The 22,849-nt window shown below is 40.8% G+C and overlaps 2 protein-coding genes across 2 annotated transcripts; both read right to left on the reverse strand.

Annotated features, from left to right (window-relative positions):
• Positions 1-1,425: 1,425 nt before the first annotated feature.
• Positions 1,426-22,843, reverse strand: hoxd3a (homeobox D3a). Its single transcript, XM_063213378.1, has 4 exons — positions 22,463-22,843; positions 6,353-6,415; positions 3,615-4,165; positions 1,426-3,125 (listed from the first exon to the last, which is right to left on the reverse strand). Exons 3-4 carry the CDS (start codon positions 4,063-4,065, stop codon positions 2,377-2,379), a joined length of 1,200 nt encoding a protein of 399 aa, XP_063069448.1. The 5' UTR covers positions 4,066-4,165; positions 6,353-6,415; positions 22,463-22,843; the 3' UTR covers positions 1,426-2,376.
• On the reverse strand, positions 12,347-16,407 carry hoxd4a (homeobox D4a). The gene is made up of 2 exons (XM_063213379.1): positions 14,856-16,407; positions 12,347-14,482 (listed from the first exon to the last, which is right to left on the reverse strand). The coding sequence occupies exons 1-2, from the start codon at positions 15,322-15,324 to the stop codon at positions 14,184-14,186; spliced, it is 768 nt and encodes a 255-aa protein (XP_063069449.1). The 5' UTR covers positions 15,325-16,407; the 3' UTR covers positions 12,347-14,183.
• Positions 22,844-22,849: the final 6 nt, after the last annotated feature.

Consider the following 22,849-nt stretch of genomic DNA (forward strand, 5'->3'; position numbering starts at 1 on the left):
CCAGCGATGGTGGTCTCAATCCAGACAATAATCTTCAGAATCAGGCAGTGTTACGGTGTGTAGTTTATTTATTATTGTTGTTGAATCGCCGTTGCCCCTCTCCAGTGATAAGCATTCCCCCCTCCCCCAACCACGACGAGTAGGCTATTCTGTAGATGTGTTTGGCATACCTCGCATAATAGTCACTTCATAATGACTCATGCTTAAAATGGTTGCTATGATGCAACATAACTTTTGGGCGAGAAATATACATGTACTGCTAATAAATAATCCCTACTAGTTTTGAAGTCATCAATATGTCTATATTCAATGCCAAACGGAAAAGTTAGTTTATCTAGAATCCTATGCGACAAGGCAATACTAAGGCTGTGACGAGAACAAAACGTATTAAAATAAAAAAAATAAACCCAAACCGTCCGAATAGGCTGAATAATCCGAAATGTTCCATCCACCTTTGAGATCTTTGCGCTTTCCCATCATGAACACTAACCACCAAATGGTATGCTGTCATCGTTGCTCCCTGGGCAAAGTTTGGCCTCTCTCAGTTTGAAATGTGTTTCTAGAGTTCAGAATGCAAAAGCTTTGTTCATAAGGAGGTGGAATCAGTGGTGAGTTTGAAAGCGACGAGTTTTTGATTAATGAGCTTTGAAATGTCTCAGTAGGGGGAAGCGGGCGCGCTTTTCAGCCTCTCCCTGCTTGGAGCAAGCGTATGTGAAAATACTGCTCTCATCTCGCCACAGTGCACAGTCATGTTGTGGACATTTGTATCTAACCGATATGCACAAATAAAACATTTTATTTTTCATTAATGATCATTTCAATATTGGCCTTAACTATGTAGGCTATTGAACCGCACCAAAACCTCAGACCACTTTAAATTTGAAACATAGTCTAATGTCCACATAAATTTAACCATCTTCTCTAGGCACATTTCTGTGCCACATGAATTCAAACAGCATCACATGAGGGTGTGCTACCTCAAAGAATTAAGTCTAGACCAGTTGGTGATCCGAGTAAGCTCTAAATGATTGATGAAAGAATTGACCGCGACAAATTAATCCAGGGAAAGCATTGCGCTGCATATTGCGTAGATATTATCCATAGGACAGAAGCGGCTGATTTGACGATAACGTCTAAAAATGTTTTAATCCTTGCTTCATTCAAAAACACTTTGTGTACGGTGGGGGATTGTTTTATGATAAATTATTTTACCATATAGATGTTTTTTCTTTTGTGTTGTAGTTTTTGTCAGAATTTACTGAACGATAGAGCGACATTATACGCTGGCGGGCAATTGGTTGAGAGAGCATTGGAGACCACCTCCTTTGTTTACCATCAATTTTGCTTTCAAAATGGCGCCGTGGTCTTGCCATCTCAGCAGCCATAAAACAGTAACAAAATGTTTCTCAATGCGTAAGTCCACGTGTTTTATTTTCATCTGAAACAACGAGGCATTTAATCATCATATACTGAAATTTAAGCACTTTATTTACAAAATGTGTAACACAATAAAATATAACATTTCCATATCATTACCGCTTCGTTATTTTTATGTATGGACCATCCACCTTCCGACACAACATTCATCTTGGGTGATTTGGGCAAAGACATTAACATGGCATGCTGGTGCACTACCAACAAAATCAGCTTTCGAGTGGCAATGACTCCTTGTCCAGTTTGACCAGATTTACATGTGGGGGGGACGGTTACACCAAAATACACCAGCCAACACCATTTTGTGAAACATCCAACATATTTGGACCATTATATGGTTATGATGTCTAAGGAACTCGTTCAAACGGTGCATAAATTCTACATGTGTTCATATAAATAGGCTACATGATATGATAAATACTGTGCGATACAAAAATTAAATAATAAATATTACAATCAGTTGCAATATATGTTTGCCATACAGTCTCAGGAAAATTAAATAAATAAAGGCGTATTGAACCAGGAACAGATTCAGAACACAGATGCCTAACCAGACGACTTAACAATGAGTCCATGTTTTTTTCTTCTTTTTTTAAAATCACATTAGTCTACAAATTTCAATCCTCTAAAGATGGCTGTCTAATACTGTCAGGTCTACAGGACTTACCTTCAAGTAGGCTAATACCTTATGAAATGTTCCTTATATTGCGCATTGCTCTTTAGAAAATGGAACTGACAATAAGCACGTCCTTTCGCGCACCATCAACTGTCAATAGAAATGGACCACAGCTATTTTTAAAAAATAATTACAATCATAGCAGTAATAGTAATATCAATAGCAATACGGGTAATATGTGTGACTCTCGTAGTTATATAAATTACTTTTTAAACTAGTGAGGTAATAAAAGAGCCAACCGTCGCTTGGGCACACCAATGGAATCCTTACAAATGCGTGAGTTTAGGCGCTTCCTGAATCCTTCCCTGAGACGCATGGTGAGAGGTGAGGTCTGTGTATGTGGGATGGGGGTCACAGGGTCCATGGTGGTGGTTGCCTGGAATCTGCGCAGCACAGCTGTAGTCCACACTGGCCGATGAGGGATGGGGGAGATGGCCGAGGTTGAACATAGGGCCCGAAGCTGGCATGGAATCAACGTAATTCCCCCCAACGTACACCGGGCTGCCTTGTAAATTAGCGCTGGCAAAGCTTCCGTTGCCTTGCATGCTGTGGTGTTCATAATCTGTGCTAGGGTACCTTTTCTGTTGAGGTATGCAACCGCCCAACGGTGCAGTGTACGCAGCCAAGCCGTACATGTTTTGTTGTGGCTTGGCGAATGGCGGGGGCGAAGGCGCATCATAGGTGAGAGAGTTTACATTTGCGAGCTGACCAGAATATCCAATATGATTCGGGCCACTTAACGGTGGACTCCTGTCCGGAGAATGTCCCAGGGGCGAGTGCATTATCCCCTTGGATTTTTGATCCTTTTTGTACTTCATCCTCCTGTTTTGAAACCAGATCTTTATTTGGCGCTCCGTGAGATTCAATAAATTAGCCATCTCCACCCTTCGGGGACGACAGAGATACCGGTTGAAATGGAACTCCTTCTCCAGCTCCACCAGTTGGGCGCTCGTGTAGGCCGTGCGCACCCGCTTGGAGGCTGGTCCTGGTGGACTTTTATCGTCACAGGTTTCACCTGAAAAATAGATTTGGAGCATTAGAGCGAGCCTGCGTAATATCCTCCCAACGGCGTGACATCACTCACACTGGTACAGCATGGAAACATGACAAGCAAAAAAAAAAAAAAAAAAAACCATGGCAAAGTTCCCCTCCATCAAAATCATGTTATACAAACCCCGCAACCATAGTTCAGATAGGCTATTGGTGATAACCATTGACTTCACACCTAATTTCATTCAAAATCAAACTTGCCTTTACATTTGGTATTCAAAATAGTACATTTGAATTAGACTAAATCAGTGAAAAAGAAAGGTCTTGGACACTCCTTCAATAAGCGCCTGTCTGTATTATAGGAATACATCCAGACTATAATGAATGATGGACAGGCTTTGCCCATCAACACCATGTGATATAGGGGAAAGATTATGTGGAATGTGGGGTAAAACATATCCCATCATCACACACCCTGACATACACACTGCATGCACAGCACTTTGTAGGCTACCTGCTGTTGATGCTGTGCTGCTTGTGCTCTTCTGCTTGGAGTTCTGCCTGGTCTCCTTCATCCATGGGAATATCTGCTTTGACATGGTAGGATTGGCAGTATTGGACCCACCGCTGGTGGGAGACTTCTTTTTCTGAGATGAAGTGCTGTTTGAGTTGGGTGACGAGGCAGCCAGTGGTGGAGGTGCTTGAGGCTGCTCCCCAACACTCTCTCCTTGGCTGTTGCTTTGACTGCCACTTGGTCTCATACAGCTCCCGTTCAGGTCATTGTTTTTGTGGGCAGGTGGACGGACGGATGGGGTTTGCATGGGGCAAATTGGACCCTGATACTCATTGTCCATGTTAGACGTGGGGTAGGGTTGGTGAGACGTGCCATAATTGTAGGAGTCAGACTTGGGGTATGAGTAGGCTCCAAACAGTCCAGAGTTGTCATAATAAGTGGCTTTCTGCATGATGACGATTCAAACTGAAGGGGCCCGTGTACTTTTGTCCAATGGCATGGGCGCCTGAGTCACGTGATTGGAGTTTCCCACAGGTTCTTTCTCCTCCGACCTGTGAAAACATGAGATGGGTTTTAGTTTTGGTTTGTATAGCTTCAGTTCTATCATTACGCATAACAGGACCTTCCATCAGAATAGACGTAATCCTATCATTTTGGACTCGCCAATGCGCTTGGAATAATCATTTCACTTTGTTTGTCCAACTCCTCATCCAACAAACGTCCTCATAAATTACCCAACCTCATTCTTTTTTCTCCATATTATTGGCTTAGTATGAATTAAACTGGTATCTATTTCTTTAACCATGTCCCTACTTCGAGCTAACCATCTATAAATGTGTGCGTGAATTAAGAACACTCAAATCTATGGATGTTGGATGTTGGACAGCTGCTCTTGTGGTGGTCTATACTAATTCTAAACATTTCGCCTCAAGAGCCAGATAGGCAAAAAAAGTGCAACAAAAGGGTTAACATTTAACCCGCTCTCAAGCAGTCTCCTTTGAGGAAAAGCTAAGACTGTCGAGCGAATCAGCATTTTTGGCGAAGACAATGTCCCATTCTCTTCCAGCTCAGCGGACATACATTGCCATTGTCTTTGTAACACAGAGGCGGGATGAAATTGTGAAATATTGATAGCAATATCGTTCTTTCGTGATCAAATGTAGGTCTAATTATCAGTCGCAGGAGTTAATATCCGCTGTGTGATTTTGATAAATCGCTGTGCGTATGAGTGATCGAAATGAAAGGCTAAAATAATGATCTTATTGGTATTTAAGAGTATTTTATTCATGCAGCAATATAGCATTACCTGTAAATAATGTACACCGTGTAGCACGCGTGTGTGGTACTAAATGCTGTGTGTGTGTGTGTGTGTGTGTGTGTGTGTGTGTGTGTGTGTGTGTGTGTGTGTGTGTGTGTGTGTGTGTGTGTGTGTGTGTGTGTGTGTGTGTGTGTGTGTGTTAGTTACAGAGAGGGAGACACAGAGAGACATTTTGTGTGTGTGTGTGTGAACTTTCTCTGAACCTCACAAATGGTTGTAAATCATAAAGACAGCAGTCATGCAACCCTCCTGGTGCGTCCATTTTATTTGGGCTCTACGACAAAAACTACTCAATCTGATTATATTTTAGTGTTACCTCGTTGCAACGACACAATTTCCCATCAATTTTCAGTATCAATCTTTAGCTAAATAAAATAGCCTCTCGCCTCTCTGACCTACCACAGAACCGCGTTATGCGCTACGGGGTGGGTCACCAAGTATGCTAATTGACTCCCAAATGTGCGCACACAGCAAATGCGTGGGTGCAAATACTTACCGGAGACTTTTACACCTACCCTTGAGGGTTTGCCCATGGGCTCTGCGCAACACGTAAACTAAGAAATGTAACTTTTCTCCAACACACAGTGTGACACGTATGAGGGAGGCCCAAATGCTATGGTCCCCAAATGCATGCAGAGGGTTATTAACAAGCCTGATGCTCTGCGCGGTGCATATCAATGCACCTGTCATTGAGGACCGCCACAAAATTTATGACTGTCGATGCCATGGTCGTATGGGCTTAACAGAGCGCTGCAAAGCAAAACACTGCTCTGCTAAGCTATGGCTAGCCCCTAGAAGACTTGAATCCTTTTGCGTGGGAGGAAGACCAGCAAAAAGAATGTCCTACTCCGCATGTTGTCCTGTACCAGGGCCCTTTCCACCCGTATAAAAAGCTTCCATGTCTCGTTAGACCGTGTTTGGAAGCCTACTAGCAAGCACTTCATTTTTTTGGCGGTTTGTTTTCTGGAACGCTTTCTAGGGCTATATTTTGATATGCTAAAGAGAGCATCAACACGGTTCCTGGCTATATGGATTAAGATACCCAAAGCGTTAATAATGGATCCCAAAAATGATTCGAGATCAGTTGGTGGAGTGTAAACAAACAAACCAAGAGGACTTGGTGGCTGCTCACATGGAGGTGGAATATGTAGCTGAAAATGTTTTCAAAATATTGCAAGCATATAGGCCTATAGGCCTACCTTGACAAATTTTTTTTTCCCATATGAGCTATACCTTCTTGTAATCATAGCAGAATATTATATTTGTTTCAGAACATTTTGTACATGATATGTTCGTATTTGGGTCTAAATTATTATTGTTATTATTGTTATTATTATTATCATCATTATTATTATTGTCTGTGCTTATTCTCTTGGTTATGCCCAGGTCTGAGATTAAATTAAAGTGTAAAGATGCTTACCGTGGTGTGTGTAGCTCTCTGTATTGTCTCCCCTCAGCCGCGCTGCATCATATGCACCGCCACCTAAGAAGAAACATGGCACTGATTATACGCCCGCGTCCATACACATCACAGATCTTACCATTTCCATCATGCAGACTATGCCTTCCTCTTGCATTTCACCTACTTTTCAGAGACACGTTTTATGCACAGTTGACAGAGCATCTTATTTATTTTTTTATGCGCAGTAGAGATGCACTGCGGAGGAAGCCATTACATAACATTAAAGAGTGGCCGATTACAATTGCACCACAAAACTCTGGGCATGTATTTCACTTCAAATTGTTTGAAACTTTTTAAAAGAAAAAAAACTGACACAAGCGATTCTACACAAAGAGAAGCTGGCCAAAATATTTAGCAGTCATAAGCCTTTTGGGTGACCTTTGGCTCGAGTCGCAATAACTCAAAGATTAATGAACAACGAGCGGAAGAGCTTCAAGTTAGTCACAAGCCACCGAAGTTTTCACTTTAAAAGACCAAACATTCGGAGGAGGGTAGGACGACTAACATCTCTTCAGGCGCTACTTCATTTGAACGTTATATTTTGATTCCTTTTTGGATTTAACTATGGCACATATGTCACAGTAGACAGCCATCGGGCGAGCCTGGTTTGTGGTAAGATTTAAGACGCTTAAGAAAACGTTAAAGTGGAAAAAAACTATGTAGCCATAGACTTCTTTCTCGACGTGTTAGTGTCCTTAATGGGATTTATGTAACCAGTTCGTTTGTTAATCATGACATGCTCTTTTGGTTGAAGCGATGTTCTGCGCCCACGCATTTTTACGGTAAGTTTAATACACACAATAGGACAATGGGTACTTAAAATAATAGCTTCGATATATTGAGCCAGTTCGGCAGAAGCTTAACATAAAATACCTTCCCACGTTTATGAAGATGTTTGTGCCCTGTTTGTCTTCATATACATCAATTAGGCAATTCAACAATAATCCAAGACGGCCATCCATTCAGTAGGCCTTTACGCACGCCTTGGACTACATGCAATTGTGCCTTTTTGCAAATGTTTCTTACAGTTTTAAAATATCATCATGTGCGATTTTGAATTTGTAAACTAAATGCGGTTGAGGTCTTGAAGAATAAAGGCAGTAATTTGATTCTTTCTGCATGACTTAATGGCCAGCCGATCCCTTCCAGGCATGTTTCCGGAAAACAGTCCAAATGTTGACAGTTTTATTTTTTGTTTATAACAAAACGAAGTGTTTAAATAAACCAGCAATGCTTTTCACAACAAGATTCTGCATATCTAATAAAACGGAAGAGCAGGTTATCATGTAATAATTTCTGATTGCTATAATCATACCAGCGTATTATAGCAAGTTTTCTCTAAGTCTGTGAAAGTGTACATCAATAGAAGGTAAGACCATAAAAAACGCATTCAAGTGAAAATTGTATCAATGGTATATTTTGAAACAGCCAAAGTTGAAGAATAAGCCACAAAACTGTAAATATTATCACCTTATTCGGTCTTAAATTGTGTCAAGAGTTAAGACCCAACGTTGCCTATACAAATGCACTAAAATGCCAGTTAACCAGCTTCAAATGCTATGAAAAACGGAAGTAACCATTGAATAAACTTCCCCAATAAAGGCGAAAATATCTGAAATACAAGAATGGGATCAATAGAAATAAATGGCAATATTAGCTCTTAACAAAGTACAATACTCCATTTGAAACAACATGCATCATGTCTAGCATTAGTGTGACGATAAGACAACAAATTAATGTGATTTACGGTCACACAATCTTCGAGTCACTATAAGGAAAGTTATTCCACTTCCCTCTGCCTTTGTAGTTTTGTCAAATCGCAAAATCAGCTAAAACTAGCCTCCCAATGTATGAATCTGACAAACGTCCAAGCTAACCTTTCGAAATTGCTCATGGTTGCTCAAAAACTATAAAGTTGTCTTCCAAATTGCATTCCTTATCCCCGAACCGCACTTGTATAGTTATGGACGCGGGCAAGCGACATTAATAAAGATCACCCCTTCTGAATGGAATAAATCACATTTTTTTCCGGCGCGTATTATGTAAACCTATGGTTAAAGGTTGCGTTTTGCCATGCAATGGCTTACCTGTGAATCAATTTGTCATATAGGAGCGCTTCTCAGTCTCAATTTCTTTGCCTGCAGTCTCTAGAATATATCCTTCACCCTTTGTCTGCAGACAATACTGTCCTAAACCTGATCTTGCGCTTTTTCAGACATTTCCATATACCAATGCGGACAGTATTCCCGATAGAATGGAAGACACACTCTCAGCTACCAATAAAAAGCGAAGCAGGTATCCTTATTCCAAAAAGGAAATATGGCCGGCAATCAGCCTCCCTTTGAGAAAAAAAAAATCAGGCGCGGATTAGTGAGCCACCTGCCTTACAGTTAACATTGGGATATTGGTGTTTCGCAAAGCTTTATCATGACAAATAAAGGCTCAGCCTTAAAATACAAGCATATTTGTTCACGTGATCTGGATGGCAGATTGTCCTGATTGAGGCAGTAACTTCAAGTGAGCATCACCTCACACACACACACGCACACATTTTCCAAGGCAAGAAGCTTTTGCATTAGCCTATCTGCTACGATGGCAATAGGAGCAGTCGAGGTGTTAAGCCATCTATGTTTTACTCTTATTTTCCCTTTCTGTTGTGATTATTATGAGGCATGATTGGATTTTTTTGTATTTCTGTGAAATCAACATTATTCATTTTTTCACCAGCAGTGACCCTTGCTATTCAGGAGCTTGCCAACATTCTCTGTGACTTAATATTTGGAGATTTTTGATTTTAGTATAGAATCTATCCTCTAGTATAAAGATTCACATTCTTCCAAATGGTATTTCCTTTCAAACACAATGATGGTGTTTATTCTATTTTCAATGTACCTATACAATAAAGCTTTATATTGTCTATATTACGAGTTTAGAAGCGCACAATACTAAAACGGACTACAGTACACTGCTGCATGTTTGGATTTGTGCCACTATATGGCATCAGATCATGCAAAACAAAACAAAACAAAGAAATGCATGCCCTTGGTCCTATTTTGAGGTATTTTGACTAGCCTGGCAACGTCTATGTTACAGGAAGCCATTGGAATATTGTTTGATGATTATGGCTTTGGCAATGACAGGAATGTATGACCCCGTCAGCGCCAGAGATTCATCACAATCATCTCCAATGTTACATTGTTCCTTCAGATACACGCACCGAGTGTTTGCTAAAAGACAATACTGTATGGATGTGTATGTTTGAGCTAATGTATTTACCAACTGCACTGCTCTTGTACTAAATTATGTGAAAATATTGGATGTTATTAAAAATAAGTTTGCTATGTTCTGGTCTCTATTCATTCTTTTGCACGTGCAAATAACGCACAGACATCTCCAGCGCACTAACATCTCCAAAAGAGCAAAATCAGTCCTGGAACAGATATAGATAGCCAGGAGACAGAGTGGGAACCTCCCGGACAAGAGAGGTTGTTCTTGGAAGAGGGATGCAAGAAGTTCGCATCGCGGCATATGTTCATGGGGCAATAAAAGTGAAAGATTTACAACCCCGCGCCTGGCCCCCAAACAGGCTCGCACCCTTTCAGGAATTACCTGGAATGATTTACCACGACACAGATAGCTGTCAAGCAAACACCCCAGGAACCACCACTATTTTATTAAATAAATTTCAGCTCGTTATACATCACAGTTAAGAAATACGGCAACACTAATAGCAGAAGGGGAGAGTTATTCACTGTCCCAGAAATTCTATGTTATGGTTTTTCCTTTTTAGATGTATCATTACGCGCTGATTTACGCTCTGAATATCGATGCATTCTTTTGCGTTGAACATGAGAAATACATATTATTCTGGAAACCTCAGCGCCCAGGTATATTGCAGGTTTTAAGTTTGTTAGGTTTTCAGTATTTTTATACTGACATTTTACACCACCAATATTCCTACCACACACACACCAACGCGTAAGTATAGGAGCCAGGCGGCAAAATAATGGATGAATTGAGTCTTTGAAAAATAAGAATCACATCCAGGCCCTTACACGAAGCCCTCCTGAAACGAACATCAACAAAACCAACAAAGCACCAGTGGTTATGAAGAGCCAAGTCAACAAGAGTCGCCTGGATATTGCTGATAAATAGATCGACACAAACTGAAGAATGCCTCCGATAGCGCCATATCAGAGTAAAAAATACTACACTGTAAGTGCCGTAACAGCAAAACTCCCCATCTTCCTGCACATTTCTTGCGGCATTATTGGTTGTCTAGTCGACTGAGCAGGAGAAGCCACTGCTGCCCATTACAAGTCCAGGCTGTCTGAAAAGAAGCCCCGGCGCACTCATCAAAGGGCACTATTTATCAAAAATCTGACAGTTATGTTCATTTAACATCTCACTCAAAACAAATACTTAAATGTTTACATACCAAGCTTCCATTGGATCAAATGTTGTATAAAGACGCGGACTATAGTAGCGTAGGGTACCAGACGGAACGTTTGGATATTATTTTCTTGGGATCTCTTCAGTTTTCAAGTCTGATAGACTCCTCGCGATTAATGACGACGCCGTGTTTCTAGGGGACGTGCTGCATTAATTATTTAGACAATCACGTGGTCAAATAGAAAAGGGGATATAGAAAGGAAGCATATAGTCCCAGAATTCTATCTTCGGATGTCGACAGCGCAGTTTAATATATCTTATGGGGCTGTCTTGCAGAGCGAGGACATTTTCGGCGAACAGCTGGAAATCAAATATGGCCGTTTGAGAGCCATTGTGAGCCCGGCGATGGTCGTCGGTGCAGTGTCATTGCAAATGGTACTGCCTATAGCTCCCATTTATTGTATTCAGACATTTAGGTCAATACTCAGAAACGCATTATGGACTCCGTAAAGACAATGGCTTTCCTCCCACGTGGTTCTGCAAAACAATATTTGCTGTTCATTTACAGGATTATTTCTGATCAAAATGGTTTTGAGTAGGCTGCATTAACCAGAAATGGCTCATACACAGGACGCCTTCTGTGTGATGACAGTGAATGGTTGTTAGGGAAGATTCTACTGTTTTTCAATAGCCTAACTGCATGCTTGTAATAATTACGCACTGGACTTTTGTATATTTAAAAGGGATTTATAGTTTGCTCAGCGAGCAGAGAGTAGCCTATGGCACTTACATATGTAACCTGGCTGGATCCAAACACAAAATAAAAAATAACAATATGCATTTGGGGATTTAAATGACCAATGTCAATGGCCATCGTAAGGGTGATAAGTTGTAAGTAAAGTATTCAGCGCTTATATATACCCGCTCTTATGTAGGCACCAACGTTCACAATGAACACACGCGCACGCACACACACACAGAGACCAACAGGGCCCGTGCGCGCAAGCGCGCAGCTCTGCTCGTGGCAGCAGTCGCACACTACCACATGAACCCGCAGGGTAGTGCGCGCGCACACACTCTGTCTCTGTCCGTCTCTCTGCCTCTGACACACTCACACAGTTAAAAGGGAAGGATATGAAGTCACAAATATGGCAATAAATCAGAACTCTTGGCCTAACAAGGAGCCGCGTAATTTTGAGTTGATTCTTCTTTCAGGCTATAGCTATACTACCAGTCGAAACCTATAGGTTTAGGGCCTAGACTCTAGGCCAACACCTGAAGTAAACACAAAAAGGCTTTTCTTTTGTCTCTGTAAATGAATGTAGACCGATTCTACACAAGTTAAGTACATGGACGCCCACTGAGGAGGCCATTGTGTCATATTCAGTTAGGTTGTGTAACGTTAAACTGGGATTTAGTGAATGAGAACAGAATAGTGCATATGACACACTGTCTCTTACGGGTGGGTTTACGGCACAAGTATTTACCTACCCTCATATGTCATAAGCGTAAGAATGTATTGGGGTAACAAGAAGCAAGTTCCTCACAGAAGGTCGTCAATATCAGTCTTTATTGGATCATTCTGTACTTGGAGGACATCCTGGCGTTCACGTCACAACATTCTCATATGAAAATACAGAGGGAAATAATGAAATAACTGCAATGATGCGCATCACAGTTCATAGCATTTAGTGCATGTAAAACAAGAAATAAGAGCACGTCAACGTTTTATTCTAGAAAGAGCACTGCATAGTAACAAAGTAAACAAATGAATAATGCCGTAAACTGAAAAAGTTGGCCATTTACCAACACAGAATGCGAATACCGTCTGCGTAAAAAGGCCGCGGGTCCGGCGGGTCAAGGGTTTTCGGGGTCAGTCCTCGCGGCTGAAATTCGTCTAATGCAATAGAAAAGTGTCCTCTGGTTGAACCTGCCTCCGGAGCTTTGACTGGCTTCTGTAAAAATACCTTGTCAAGTCTCCCAACGAGAGGGCTTCGGAGAAGACATCTTCGCAATGAGAGAGCTCCAAGCTTTTTGTGCAAAAGACAATGCCTGCAGAAGACAAGCTACCGGAATATTTAACCAGACCATGAATGCACCGGCTTACAATTTAGGCAGCCAACTCCCTCTCTTAGCTTATAAAATACTTCACTTTTGCATGATAAACCTATACCAGTTGCAACAAAATATACTTGTTTATATATTGTTCAAGACTGCGTGGGATGTTGCTCCTGTATTCAGGATATTTTTATTTAACATTTTGCTACAAAACACGTTTGTAGAAAATATGAACAAAATACAGATATATTACATAATATAGATAAAATGTTGCACTTTTATTCGATTAACACAATAACAGGTTTATGGAATGTTTTGACCATAATTTGGGTCCATAAGCATTGTAAACGCAAACTCAAAAAAAAAAAAACTTTTAAGCATTCTCCATTTCGATAATCAATAAATAAAGGCTTTCAATGAATTCACTTCTAAAACGTATATTACAATAGTAAAAGTAGATAAAGAAATAAAAAAGCAAAGTGTAATCTAAGACTTTCTGAAGGACATCTGGAAGACAGATATACAGCTTCTTTAATTGTACACTGTTTACAAAAGTGTCAGGGGAGATTTATAGCCTCGTAAGAAATTTTCAGATCAACAACTAGGCATTTTTTAACTCCAAAATAAATTTAACGCCCCAGTAATAAGTTTTCAATTCCATTAAATTAGTGCAGTTAGACTTCAATGAAGATTTCTTTAGGTAAACTTTTCATCAGCAATTATTTATAGCCTCCCAAGCCCACTCTCTCGCATTTTAACATGCGTTTAGAGAGAGCTCCACGTTTTAATGAAAAGAATGTGTAATTTATGTAGTGTTTACGCAAAGATTTCCAATTTTGCTCTTGAATTTGATGCGCCTAGCCGGCATTAACACGAACTGAAGGCTATAGCATTTTAGACAGCCAATTTCAATCCATTGACCTCTTGTTTGAGACAAAATTGGTTGACGAAACACGTGGAATAAGATTCGGTTGGCAAAATAGAATGCACCAGAAATGTCCTGCAGATCAAGAAGCGTTCATAGTGAAAACAAGTTTGGGTTTTCTATAGATCTACTGTACCTCAAAAGAGAGAGTGAAGGATGTGGTGATGCACTCCTATCTTCTTTTAACCACCTAAGATTTACAATGGTGGGGCAATGGTGATATCAGCACATAGTCCACACTTGGAGGCTCTCTCACAATAGCATTTTTTTCACGAGTGCCTCTGGTTAACATTCACAAATGATAATGACCCAAAAATGTCATGTTCTGAGACCATGCAAAGTCAAATGCAGCATTGTCTACAATACATAGTTCGCTTTATACTTCTGAGGGGGAAAGGCGGATTCCGTTTTCAGTTATAAAGTTGTGATGTCTGTCTGGCTGTCCTTTTGAACGTGTACATGCTGGTTGGAGGCCGATGCAGATCTTCCTTTTGTGTTGGGCAGTTTGTGGTCTTTTTTCCATTTCATCCTTCTGTTTTGAAACCAGATTTTGATCTGGCGCTCGGAGAGACAGAGGGTATGGGCAATCTCAATGCGACGCCGCCTGGTCAGATACCTGTTAAAATGGAATTCCTTTTCCAGTTCTAAAACCTGCTGTCTCGTGTAGGCTGTCCGTGACCGTTTGGGTTCTGGACCTGTGTAATCCGGATTCACTGTTAAGAGTAAAAAAGTACACCAAGTTAGCCAAGGACTGTCCAAAGTAAACAAAACATCTCAACTTTTCCTTGAATGCGTAACGCACGGCTAATATTATCAATGTTAATCCTTAGCGTCAAGAAAATAAAGACATAACCCGTTCTGCTCTTCAAAAAGTCTGCTGAAGTAATAATCCAACTGAGTTTTTAATACACAGAAGAGCAGACAAAAGTAGCTAGCGGCCTATTTCCCGAGCAATAAAAATTTATGGCTGGTGTAATTGGCGGCCCCTTCAAAAGAACCCATAAATATTTCACTGAGTGATTTTAGTGTGGCTTAAATAGCAGCGCGTAGTGGTCCGTGAGAGATAGCTCAGAAAGGGAATCTTACCCGTTGCAACGTGCACTTTCTTCATCCAGGGGTAAACTATTGCTGGCTGCTTGGCTTGTATCCCGTTTTGGTTCTTTGTGTTTTGTTGTTGCCCACAAGTCCTCGGGCCAGGTATTTGGACCGATGGACACTGCTCGGTCTGGGCGGTGAAAGGGCTCGGATGGCTAGCTTGCTCCTGCACATGACCCCGCGGTTGCAGCGTTGAGCCCTGCACAGTGGTACAACTGAACGGCTGCTCGGAGTAATTTGACCGTGAATAGATTCCTGGATGCTGGAAATCAGTGTCCTGCGATGGACTGTAGTACCCTGTGTTCTGCTCAGGAATATAGCTGTTTTGCGAATATTCCTCACAAGGAGGAAATTTAGGATCCACATACTTGGAGTTCACCATGTACGAACTCATGGCCATTAATTTCTGAAGGTAGAAAATACTAATTTTTCTCGAGTTGTCTTTTTTTCCAGCCTCCATAAAGCCCTCCTACTTGCTGTCAACAGAATAAAGTTAGGCGACCATGTGACCGGATTAGCCAATGGAGACGAAGGGAGTCTATTATGGGATAAGTACACACACCTAGCAGCAATCTAACACAAACTTCAAAAATATTTTAATTAGGGCAAACAAAAGGGCATTTCATTGTAGAGTCAACGTTGCTGGCTCAAAACTATGTTAAAAAAGACGACATATTTAATAGTGGAAAAAACTATATTGAGAACTACATGTGTGCGGCATGTGCCGCATCCTTACCAAAAGCATCATCATATAAGAAAATTCCCATATCTGATGATTTTAACGATATTAAGTACGACTTGGCCGCTCTTAGCCTTTTGGTTTAGTCTGGGCTGAATTAATCAAACTGGAGGCAAGGATTTTGACATATAAACAAACAAAAGACACAAAACGACCCCAGGCACAAAAGTGGGCATAAAGAGCGGTAGACAATTGATGGAGACCGTCTTTGTCAGGATGGGGTCATCTGAAAGTTACTGGAGTCCCATCATTTCATGCGCTCCTCGCCCTTTCACAGGCGACTAAGGGGCTCCCTGCAAACCGTCAATACGCTTTGACAATCAATAATCAAACTCGATGAAACAAAAGGGATGGGAATTACAGAAACACGTCCCATTTCAGAATCAGGCACACATTTTCAAACCCTAAAATCCTTACATATAAAAACAGAGTCCACTTAAGGACTTGAAGGGAAAGATGTAAGCATATCGAAATGTATCGCTGCTGAGGCCACGTAGTGTTGGCCACGTAGTGTTGGCAATAGATGCTCAAATGGGAATGAAATCTAAATGGTGCCCCTATGAGTTGCCGAGGACCTGAATGTATGGCATACAAAGTCAAATGTGAGATGGAGACTATTGCTGTATTTTGGGTAGGCTGACTTGGTTATTACACCAGAAGATGCCTCTGTTATGGCAGTGGCCTTGTAGAATGATACACAAAGTAAGGGTTTATGGTGACATGTGCCCTGTATCTTCGTAGCTTCACGACTGGCAAATGAGTGACAAATATGACATTTTTACAACTGTTGAGTTATGTCGAGGTTTTTGCGTCACCCATATACTCCCCTAGAATCGAATCTGTGACCATGATATCATCACACAAATTCGGTTCTACAGGGTATATATAGACGACGGAATACGTGTGTCCGATTGCTGTTTTGCAGAGCAAACATTTCTTCGTGTAATTTCAAAAATATGCAAACCACATCAAATCAAAGTAACACAACCAAATATGATTTCGAATTCTTTGTCGGCTATCGCCTCTCAATTTATACAGCGTATCAAATCCATACACAATGCCTTTTGTTAAACCCTAAATGCAAAATAGCGGGGTCAACACTAGAATATCCACACCTTCAGGGGACCATAACTGGCCTGCATTGCGCTTCATCCATATTTCAAGTGATGCAAACAAATCCAAATCTCAGCATTGCGTTTAAATGATTGAAATACATCCATTCTCATTAATATCTAAGTTTAACAAATAATACGAAATGGTTTCCAAAAACACCATCTGCATGTAGGCTCAGCCTTGTAGGCTCCACCGAGTATTGGACTAGTCTATCTGATGTATCAGGCGCGCAGAAGGCTCCGACCTGGACTCCAGGCCAAGAGGTCAACTAAATCATTTACAAACATCACAAAGTTTCATTAATTTTTGTTCTGGGAGACAGCAGTTCGTACTAAGGACCACAAAAGTTCATTAGTTATATTCGACCCATCCGGTAGTCACCTCTTTTCCCGTCTAGGTTGGACACCAGAGCGAAACCTCTGGAGAGATTTGTAACATATGAAAGAAATCACAAAACGTTGCATATATATTGACATCTCCTACACGTTCGTTCTGTTTAACAGCCAGGTGTCTATTCGTTACGTTTTTATTATTCTTGTTACTCCATTACGCATATTTTAATTATAGATCTTCCTTACGCACCGTCTCAAGGTATGTACTTGGGTTAATTAAGAGTTGGGGGGAAAGGCATTTCTACCACTTCTGGCTATACTTGATACGTTTATCTGTGAATCCTAAAGCTTTATTTATTATCATTGATTTTTAAAATGTAATCGCCTACGATATTGCTTTTTAATACCCCACTTTAATAGCAAACGTTTTCCTAGCAAGCTTAATTGCCGGCCACACAGTTGCGTCCTCCACTTTTTTTAAATTACAAAACTACTTTGGCACTAACTAATATGTTTAACTAGGCTACGTCAATTCATAAAATATTGGCCAATTTTGATTTTCATTTCTGTTAGACAGCTTGACCTGAATTTCACCTTTCCTAGCGACTTGCTCAGACGGGTCAAAGCCGAGTTACTCATGAACAAAAGAATTAAAATGTCATCACTTGTGTTGACCCCTGGCTTAAATTTTAACAAGGGAAGAATAAACTAAGTTCTTACAATGTCTTTACTATAAACGAGAATGATCTTAGATGGGCTGTGGTGTTTGTTGCGCATTTATTTTATTGGACTTTACAGTTTTCTTAATGTGCTATAGGCTACACAGCATCTTCCAATTCAGAAGAAATCTTGTAAACCAACAGTGAGTGTCATATAAACCAAGTTAACCATTAGTGTAATTAAATAAATGCACATCACACATCCTTTCGATAAAACATGGCAGAGGGAGAGGTAAAATGGTAGTCGAGCTAGTTCAAATAAATTGCAGCACTGGTAGCATTCGTTTGCCATCTAAATGCAGACCCATCTTGTTATTTTTCCACAGTCTGCCCCTCTTTCCGAGACTTCTGCACAAATGGCACAACAAATCCCATGCTATGTGGCCTATTTAGGCATCATATTAGGTAGACTTCTGAATTGATGGTGGTCAGTGCGTCAAACCAGTATTTGGCGACTGGGCCACACTTTTGCGTATTCTTGGACTATTCGTTCTCATACAAAACTTAAGCTGCCTTCAGTGTTAAGTGGTTGTGTTGATCATATATTCACTCAACCTTTATTGTCCATATCTGATGCCAAATATAGCAGTCATGAAAGGTTGCGGGGGCGCTATAGAGCGATTGTCATTTACATTAGGCCCACACAGACCTGATAAAAGACTACTAATAAAAGTCTGAATTCGTTTGAAGCATTATGCCGACTACCTTCAGTCAGTTTAACATCTAGGTGTAAATAATGCAAGCATTAAAACACGAGGACATTAACATCCGATTCAACCCAACAGGTTGTCTGCCAGCGCGCCTTCATGAGAAGCAGTCTCTGGATAGGAAAGAGTAGGGATCTCTGGATGGGGGAAAGTATGGATCTCTGGATCTTAATCCAAAGCTTCCAAATACACTCGTGTGTGCATTTCTAACCACAAATCAGGTTATACGGGTGCTATGCAGGTAATTATTCCACAAAACCATTCAGCAGTTCTTTTACAATAGTATATTTCCCTCGAATGATTTAAGGTTGGAAAAGCAGAAACCAAGTCATTGCTTTTAATGGAAATACTAAATAATAATATTTTCCAACATGTATAACTCAAAAGACACGTTGAGAGAAGACAACAACATCGACATCACTACATCTGATCCACGCGATGCCGCCATTGCCTTTTACGTGGCGCCGCGTTTTCCCCTCAAACCAGCGTACCGCATAACATTTACGTCATCTTCATTATATTGTGTCATTTTAGCTCATCGCTACAGTAGCCTATGCAACTCTGCATCGCCTCTTCTAGATTAGTATAGACATATAACAGAAGCTATTTCAATACACAGAAACAACCCTGCGCATTCAGACCACCTAATCCTTCACAGAGCCAGCTCGCTCACCTCCGACAAGTTCAGTGACGAATATTGTAATAGCCTTACCTCGTAACCCACAACGATAGGAAAAATGCTGATATATTAGTAAATCCATGATCCACGGCAAACTAGTAGCCTGTAAGCACGTCTCCACCATTTCAGTGTTCTATTCTAAACCATCTGCAAGTCCCTTCTAATATACAATGTGAATTATATTTTGGCTTGTCAACTCCCTGGCCATAAAACAAAGTTTAATGGTATCACGTGCTTCCCCACAGCCATTCAAGACACCGCGCTGGTGCCATAAATAACCCGGAAAGTTGCACTTATTCAATAATGGCGATTACACCGGTGTCGGAGAGAAAAAGAAAAGGGAGAGAAAAAAATCAGACAACCCCAGCACATTTCACATTTTATATCTGTAGCTCTCACCAACCTATGTTTAATAAGCTATTTTACACCAACAGTTATAACGCTTCACTTGGGCTTTGTTTGCTCTTGCAAAAGTACATCCAAATTAAGCTACTAAATCTAGGTAGTGTTCACTTTCAAAATCTTCATCTTATGGCAATATTTCCACGATAATATAATACGCATTTTTAAAGTATTGGCTGGTCATGTCGTATAGACGGCCCTGTGCAAACTGTCTAGAGAGGCAAATGAACCTTTTGTGACCCCTTCACAAAAACTTGTGCGAGGGTTTTTTTTCGTGCCTAAAACCTGTCAAATCTGAGGCCATAAAACCATAAAACGAGATTCCTGGTGAGAGCAGAGCTGATTGTACGTGTGAAACTGAAAACATCACCATATGGCATCTTCAAAACAGAGGGACGTTTGTTGGGCAACGACAGGCTTGTGTCTACACGTTTACTCAATACTTGTTGGTGCCAAAACTCTTCAGCACCATGCACTACTTTTTTGATGCAGAACACTAGTGACCTTATCAAGTGTTACACTTAAAAAACAAAACAAAAAAACAATGTGCAAACTTTATATTCATAAATTACTAAACTACTCTCAGAAATGGTCAGAACGGCGATGACAAGTTAGAAGTGCCGTTCTCGCAAAAGCAAAATCCAGAAAAGAAACTTTTCTAGAGCCTTCACTTGGTTTGTCAGAATGAAAATACCACGATGTGACTTTCTTCGCTTCAAATAAAAGGTTGCAGACATGACGATCAAGGAAACGCGTAGGATGGCCCACGTGCCATTTTCAACCAATCATTGGCTTCAGCAGTGACCTCCCAAGGAAAGGATGCGGAACGGTGGAGTGGGAAGCTCTGTGCGTTGGGCAACAGCGCCTTCTGCCGGGAGACAGGCACCGTAGCTACGGGCCCCACTGCGGGTAGACCGCTGTGTACTAGTGGCGCACACCAGCAGTCCTGATGCAGACGCAGCTCTCTGAATACTTGAAAGCATCGCTCGGGTGACGTCACTAATACCACTTTGCAACCCAATAACAGACATGACATTTCTCCCATTTAGAGTTCATTTCAATTCAGCCAATAGTTAATATGAAAGGGTAGTAGCCTATGACAGTAGTACGATAATTGTACGTTTTTAAAGCATTAGAGCGAAATACATTGAAAAGAAAAGTAGTACGAATGTCAAGTTTCTATGCCTGGACAACACTACAATGATAGGCCTAATGTGATATCATTGTGTGGTTTAGTCCAGGCTTTGACTTGAGAGCACAATATAAATAGACTGAGGATGAGGGTGGTCTTCCATTATGTCTACTGTATTCTGAGCTGCACTGCAGTACAAGCAACTGTGTCGATTATCCCAAATTGGGGGAATTGATGAAATGCACCATTGTTTGGTATTGATGAACTGCTATCCTTATTGGCAAAAGCAAACTCTGTTTCTTGGAGGTTGTGGTCTGTTTGGTGCAGTTGTAGTATATATGGTTGTTGTACACATGCATATTTGTTGCTAGATTTGCATGTGGCTGTGTCTACACATTGTGGTATTCAGTATTTTAAAACACAAGCACTTGGTAGGCTAAAGGTTTTTTCTGTAGGCCTATGCTTCTCTGTTCCTCTTTGTCTGTGGGATTCTGATTCCCAGTTGCTAGGTCGTTGCCTGGCCCTCTTTTGCCGCATTGCAGTAAGGCTGTAAATACTTTTGCAGCTGCCTGTCAGGCTGCGGTGAAATACTGTCTTTGTTCTGCACTGCAGCCCTCATCTCCAGGCTGGCGAGAAGAGCCTCGCCGAGAGAGAAAGCGAGAGAGAGCTATAACCTCTAACAAACACGTTCTTTTGTGCAAGTATACAGGGAGAAAAACAAAAGAGATCTTCTTTTATGACGACCACTTCCTAAACTCAAGCTACTGCGGATGAGAAGATGTATACAAGAGGCGTAAACGAAAGCAACAGAAAAAAACATTGTCGTTTTCGGTCCATTTTACGCACGAAATTACGGTTGGAATTTCAAAACCAACACACTTAAAGCCAAAAGATTTCGGTGTGTATGTGTGTGTATGTATTTTGTCTTATTTGAACATCCCCTTAATATGGATGCATACAAAAGGCATACAAAACCCAAAACTGCAGCAGTAAATGATTAATACACCAACAGACTATACATAAGCATAAACAAATATTTATAGAAATCGAATAAGAAATTGTCTGAGTATTGCATGCGCTCTAAACGCATTCTTTCGTTTTCCTTTGACATATGCCTGTTTTTGAAAGGAAATGCTTACTTTTCACATCAAACATTACAGTATTCTTTAGGAAACAACTTCTTGGACAATGAATACATGATTACGTTATGACAATGAAATACATAATATCGTCTGTGCCACTACTAAGGCCTATTCAATACATCTTTACAAATGATACATAATTCTTCATAGCCCATCATGCACGGGAGAATTAGATTTATTTGTCTTTTCCTCATAATTTTAAGAAATAAGCTTGGACTACAGTGCCACATATACAGATACATATACATATACAGTGCACATTTGCCAAAACGTTAAGATGGCACATAGATTTACATAAATGTAACTAACAGTCATCACTTAAACTGAGTGAACACCAGTCGTCGAGGGTGGATTTTCTTATAATTTCATTGGAACTAAAATAGTTCACAAAATGGTAATCTAATTGATAACCACTGTGCATCGTCTATCGGATATGAGGACGAACGTATCGAAATAAATGCATGCACTTTTGTGCACACAAGTCAGTTCTACTGTTAGCATAAGTAGCCATGTATCCTTGTCAACGTAGCATTCAGCTGGTGTGCCCAGACTGAATAAGAAGGCTATTCCCCACACTGACGAGGAATTTAACATTGCACCTACAAAAAGATAATCTTTTGGATAACCGCTTACCATTCGTTAGAGGGTAATCCATGTCTTCTGTATGTCGCTTTGCCCAATTATCAGACAGCATGTCTACTGGTCGCTCTTTCCCGCATAGGTTGGAAATAGTTTGCCAAAGAGGCGCCCCTACACGGTCATACAGAACAGATGTTTACAGTTATAACGGCATGACGTGCTCTGCAAGTCTGACCGTTCAAAGTTACTCATAACAAAACACTGATTTTGGAAAGGTACACTGCGAGCGTTTAGTTTGGGGGGCTTTGGCTGCAGAATGCTATGAAAAACCCGCTTGGGAAATCAGGAAAAGGCCATGAAGACGTTTGCCTCCTGCACATGACCAGTGGCATCCAATGACAGGCGATATAGGCTCATAAAAAGGTCTATTACAAAGTTGTA

This window comes from Engraulis encrasicolus, chromosome 13, assembly GCF_034702125.1.
Source record: "Engraulis encrasicolus isolate BLACKSEA-1 chromosome 13, IST_EnEncr_1.0, whole genome shotgun sequence".
Lineage (NCBI taxonomy): Eukaryota > Metazoa > Chordata > Actinopteri > Clupeiformes > Engraulidae > Engraulis > Engraulis encrasicolus.